At 43.3% G+C, this 6,000-nt stretch overlaps 1 protein-coding gene and 1 non-coding gene across 2 annotated transcripts; one reads left to right on the top strand and one right to left on the bottom strand.

Annotated features, from left to right (window-relative positions):
* Nucleotides 1-402: 402 nt before the first annotated feature.
* On the top strand, nucleotides 403-2,336 carry LOC128132735 (uncharacterized). The gene is made up of 4 exons (XM_052769657.1): nucleotides 403-791; nucleotides 882-1,282; nucleotides 1,367-1,987; nucleotides 2,323-2,336. Exons 1-4 carry the CDS (start codon nucleotides 403-405, stop codon nucleotides 2,334-2,336), a joined length of 1,425 nt encoding a protein of 474 aa, XP_052625617.1.
* A 2,974-nt stretch (nucleotides 2,337-5,310) lies between these two features.
* TRNAD-GUC (transfer RNA aspartic acid (anticodon GUC)) lies at nucleotides 5,311-5,383 on the bottom strand. Its single transcript has one exon. It is a non-coding gene; the product is annotated as a tRNA-Asp (tRNA).
* Nucleotides 5,384-6,000: the final 617 nt, after the last annotated feature.

The raw sequence follows: 6,000 nt of genomic DNA, 5'->3' as shown, positions 1-6,000 counted from the left end.
GCAACAATGGGACATCCTACGGATATGTGTCCCATCCTTCAAGAAGATGCGGAGCATGTGAATGCCACGGGAGAGTTCCAAAACTACCACAACAAACCATCCGGTTACCAAAATGCATATAACTCAAGTTGGAAGCCAAATCCCAACATGAGCTACAACCCAAGACCATTGCCTCAAAATGCATTGGTTAGACCATCCTATCCACTACCACAACCTCATTACCAACATCAACAACCACACTATCAACCCAAACCGCACCCTCCACATCATCATCAACAACCTCCTCAATCCCAACCAAGTAGCTCCGGAATGTTTCTTGAAGACATTGTCAAATCTCTAGCCACTAGTACCCAACAATTCCAAAAAGAGACAAGGACTAGTATCTCCAACCTTGAAGCACAAATGGGAGATATAGTTACATCTATAAGAAAGTTGGAATCTCGTGGTAAACTCCCTTCTCAAACCGAAAAGAACCCAAATGTCAATGTGGTGACCTTGAGAAGTGGCAAGCAAGCCGGAGAAAGTAGTTCAAAGAAGAAGCCAAGGGAAGAAGAGGAAGAGATAGAAGTTATTCCCGTTGAAGTACCTATAATCAAGAATGATGCACAAGCCGGAGTTCCAAAGAAGGCTGCCCCTCTAGTAACACCAATAGCCACTCAACCACCGTTCCCCTCCCGACTTTCAACTTCAAAGAAGAATATGGAGGAGAAAGAGATTTTGGACACCTTCCGAAAGGTGGAAGTAAACATCCCTCTACTTGACGCAATCAAGCAAATCCCGAGATATGCAAAGTTCTTGAAAGAACTTTGCACCAACAAGAGGAAGTTGAAGGGAAATGAGAAAATTTTGATGAATGAAAATGCATCCGCGGTTTTACAAAGGAAACTTCCACCCAAATGCAAAGATCCCGGAATGTTCACGGTTCCTTGCAAGATTGGGGATGTCACTTTTAGTAGTGCTATGCTTGATCTTGGTGCTTCTATCAATGTCATGCCCTATTCGGTATATGAATCATTAAATGTCGGACCCTTAAGTGAAACCGGTGTCATAATCTCTCTTGCGGATAAATCGAGTGTCTTTCCTAGAGGTGTTTTAGAAGATGTCCTAGTGCAAGTGAACCAATTAGTCTTCCCGGCGGATTTCTATGTGATTGATCTAGATGAGCAAGTGTCCTCCAAATCGGCTCTAATCTTGCTTGGGAGACCGTTTTTGAAGACGGCTAGGACAAAGATCGATGTGTATGCGGGAAGTTTGACAATGGAGTTTGATGGCGAAACAATAAGTTTTAATATTTATGATGCCATGAGATATCCTAGTGACGTCTCATCTTTGTACTTTGTTGATGTTGTTGAGCCAATTACTCAAGAATTGTTTGAGTTGTCTAACGGTGATATGTTGGAAATGATCTTGAGCAAAGGATTCGATTGTGGGAAGCTAGCCGAACAATTAAAGCTTTATTCTTTGGATCCGGAAGTTGAGAAGTTGGTAAGTAAAATGGAGATGAAAAAATTCACAAGATTAGATGTCAAGCAAATTGAATTGCCCCCAACTCACACAAAATTGCCGCCATCCCTTGTTCAACCACCCGAATTGGAATTGAAGGTCTTACCTCAACATTTGAAGTATGCTTACTTGGGAAAGAATGAAACCCTTCCGGTTATCATTTCAACTCATTTAACCGAATTCGAAGAAGAGCAACTCCTCAAGGTGTTGAAGGAGCATAAAGAAGCCATGGGTTGGACGATTGCGGATATCAAGGGTTTGAGCCCCTCCACTTGCATGCACAAGATCTTAATGGAGGATGAATGCAAGCCAAGTAGAGACGCGCAAAGAAGGTTAAATCCGCCAATGATGGAAGTTGTGAAGAAAGAGATATTAAAGCTTCTTGATGCGGGGATGATCTATCCAATCTCGGATAGCAAGTGGGTGAGCCCGGTGCAAGTCGTTCCAAAGAAGACGGGAATCACGGTGGTCGAGAACAACAAAGGTATGATGGTCCCCACTCGTGTGCAAAACGGGTGGAGAGTATGTATTGACTACCGTAAACTCAATGCAAGCACAAGAAAAGATCATTTCCCATTGCCTTTCATTGACCAAATGTTAGAAAGGTTGGCCGGGAAATCTCATTATTGTTGTCTCGACGGGTATTCCGGTTTTCACCAAATCACGGTGGCACCGGAAGACCAAGAAAAGACGACATTTACATGTCCATTTGGTACTTTTGCCTACCGTAGAATGCCATTTGGATTGTGTAACGCCCCGACCACTTTCCAACGTTGTATGGTTAGTATCTTTTCGGAATACGTTGAAAACATAATTGAGGTTTTTATGGATGATTTCACGGTCTATGGCAACTCCTTTCAAGAATGTTTGACTAACCTCACAAAAATTTTAAAAAGATGCATCGAAACAAACTTGGTTTTGAATTTTGAGAAATGTCATTTCATGGTGAGTCAAGGTCTCATTTTGGGTCACATTGTGTCTAGAAAAGGAATTGAGGTAGATAAGGCCAAAATTGATGTTATTCAAAGCTTACCTTACCCGACTTGTGTTCGGGAAGTTCGTTCTTTTTTGGGCCATGCAGGTTTCTACCGAAGGTTCATCAAAGATTTTTCAAAGATAACAAGACCAATGTGCCAACTCTTGCAAAAGGAGGTCGATTTCGAGTTCAATGAGGCGTGCAAAGAAGCTTTTGACAAGCTCAAAGAGTTGCTTACATCCGCTCCCATCATGCAAGCACCAAATTGGGATCTCCCCTTTGAGATCATGTGTGATGCAAGCAACTATGCGATAGGCGCCGTTTTGGGTCAAAAGAATGGGAGGGCCTCCCACGTGATCTATTATGCATCAAGGACACTAGACAATGCTCAAAGCAACTACTCTACCACGGAAAAGGAGCTATTGGCCATAGTGTTCGCCTTTGAGAAATTTAGACAATACCTACTTGGTACCAAGGTCATAGTGTATTCGGATCACGCAGCAATTAAGTACTTGATGACGAAGAAAGATGCAAAGCCGAGACTCATCCGGTGGATCCTACTGTTACAAGAATTTGACTCGGAAATCCGAGACAAGAGTGGATGCGAGAACCTCGTTGCCGATCATCTAAGCCAGATCATTTCAAATGAAACTCCTCTCCCATTGCGGGACGAGTTTCCGGATGAGCATCTCTTTTCCCTTACTCAATCTATTCCTTGGTATGCCGATATCGTTAACTTTTTGGTCACAAAAAGGTATCCCGACACATTCACACGTGCTCAAAAAGACAAGTTGAAAAGTGATGCAAAATACTATGTGTGGGATGAACCTTATTTGTGGAAACACTGTCCCGATCAAATCATTAGGCGATGTGTACCCCAACAAGAGCACCAATCCATTTTGCAATTTTGTCATGAATTTGCTTGTGGGGGACACTTCGGACCTAGCCGGACTTTGAGAAAGGTCCTTGAGTGTGGATTATTTTGGCCAACCATGTCACGCGATTGTTATATGTTTTGCAAAAGTTGTGAGCGGTGCCAAAGGACGGGAAACATTTCGCAAAAGAACCAAATGCCCCAAAACCCAATCCTTGTTTGTGAAATTTTTGACGTATGGGGGATTGATTTCATGGGCCCATTTCCCGTCTCATTTGGCAACGGTTATATTTTACTCGCGGTTGACTATGTTTCTAAATGGGTTGAAGCCAAAGCCACAAGATCGGACGATGCCAAAACGGTTATCGAGTTTTTAAAGTCTAATGTTTTTGCGAGATTTGGTGTGCCTAGGGCTTTGATTAGTGATAGAGGGACGCACTTTTGCAACAAAATGATGGAGGCTCTATTGAAGAAGTATCACGTGACTCATCGTGTCTCTACTGCCTATCACCCTCAAACGAATGGTCAAGCGGAGGTCTCGAATCGTGAAGTGAAGTCTATTCTAGAAAAAACGGTGAACCCGACAAGGAAGGATTGGAGTTTGAGACTTGATGATGCCTTATGGGCATATCGGACCGCTTATAAGACCCCGATTGGAATGTCGCCCTTCAGATTGGTTTTTGGAAAATCTTGTCATCTTCCCGTCGAGTTAGAGCACCGAGCATTTTGGGCGGTCAAGAAATGCAACTTCGACATAGACGAGGCGGGAAGGCATAGGAAACTTCAACTCCAAGAGCTAGAAGAATTGAGAAACAAATCCTATGAAAACGCAAGGATTTATAAAGAGAAAACGAAGCTCTTCCACGACAAGTCCATCACCCGGAAGAATTTTGAACCGGGACATAGGGTCTTACTTTACCATTCACGGTTGAAGTTATTCCCGGGTAAATTAAGATCAAGGTGGATTGGCCCATTTGTTGTAATAAAGACTTTTGACCATGGAGCGGTCGAAATCCAAAGTGAAGAAACGGGACAAATTTTCAAAGTCAATGGGCACCGATTAAAGCCATTCTATGAAGGTTTTAATGCAAGTGTTATTGAAATCATCCACTTGGATGTCCCGGTGTGTTGAACCAAGCTAGAAGGACGTCTCGCCTATGACGTTAAAGAGGGGCATTTTTGGAAAGCTTTATGCTTTCATATTTCTACGTTCGAATAAAGAAGTTTTGAAAATGTTTTGATGCAACTTTTGAAGTCATTTTTGAAGAAGCCAAGAGTTTCTAGGTGTTTGGGGCCTTCCGAATCAAGAACTAGCGAAGAAAACGAAAAAAAATCGCAAACCGGGACCAGAACTATGCGCGACCCGCGCACGGGTGCGCGGCTGGTGTGCGCGGCCAGTCTTCAACTCGCGACAAAGATCGGACTCCTAACTGCATGATCCGCGCGACCCGCGCACGGGTGCGCGGCTGGTGTGCGCGGCCGACCTTTAAATTGCGACACATAAATGGAACTAACTGCATAGCTTGCGCGACCCGCGTGCTGCTTGACGGCCAGCCCTTATTTTGTTGACCAGCTTTGACTTTCGTTGACCAAGTGGTTTAATGAGTTGACCAACGTTGACCGGGTGTTGACCACACTTGAATATGGATTGAAAACCTCCAGCAACTCTTCTTCTTCATTTCATTCTCTCAAACCCTCACCATTCTCGCTTAAACTCTCAAGAACACATAAAACCACTTTTCACTAAAAATCGATTTCCCGGAGTTCCACCGGTCGGAATCCGACGAGACCACCGCCATTCTTCGCCATTTTCCGTGCTCTACAAACCCCACCCAAAATTTACTTCGATCCATTGTCGGGTTTAGGGGCGCCACCACCACCCAACTCGCCGCTTTCCGGCCATTTTCCGGCCAACTCCGACCACCTTTCGCAATCTCGACAACCACCAAATTTTTGGCGCCGTTGCCGGGGATCGAACCCGGGTCACCCGCGTGACAGGCGGGAATACTTACCACTATACTACAACAAGTCTTGCATTTTGGCACCCACGAATATTTTCCCGGAATCTCACCAAAAATTTTCCCGGAATTTTTGAGCCACCACGAGCCGCCGTCGGATTTTTCACACAAATAAAGTTAAAAATTTTCCTTCAGTGAACAAGTCTTGCATTTTGGCACCCACGAATAACCAAAGCTTGGGGTGCACGGTAGCGGATTCCGGGTTCAAGTTCAATTTTGGGATAATTCGGGTATTTTCTTTCCTTGGTTTTTATTACATTGCATTGTTTCAATTCGATAATTGCATCCAATTATGCTTTGGAAATTACCTAGGATCGTTAGTTGTTGCCCGGTTTATTTGAAAACATTGATTTGAGAATGGTTGAGATTGGTTGATTTGCTTGGAAATTTGTTCAAAAATTGTTTAAACTTTGGTTGGGATTTTCTCATTTTGTCTCATAATGCTGTCGAATTTTTGTTGGGATTATCAAATTAACCGAGTGGTGTTGTTGAAATCATTTTACATTGTCAAAAGTTGGGTGTCATTATTTCTTGGATTTTTTTTGTGTTCAGTCTAAAGATAGTTGCATTAATTTGAGAGTGGTGAGGTGAGGGATTACGTTGGTGAAGTTGTTTTTGATATTGTAGAT

Source organism: Lactuca sativa, chromosome 3, assembly GCF_002870075.4.
Source record: "Lactuca sativa cultivar Salinas chromosome 3, Lsat_Salinas_v11, whole genome shotgun sequence".
In the NCBI taxonomy this organism is placed as follows: domain Eukaryota; kingdom Viridiplantae; phylum Streptophyta; class Magnoliopsida; order Asterales; family Asteraceae; genus Lactuca; species Lactuca sativa.
This window is presented reverse-complemented; position numbering and strand designations above follow the sequence as displayed.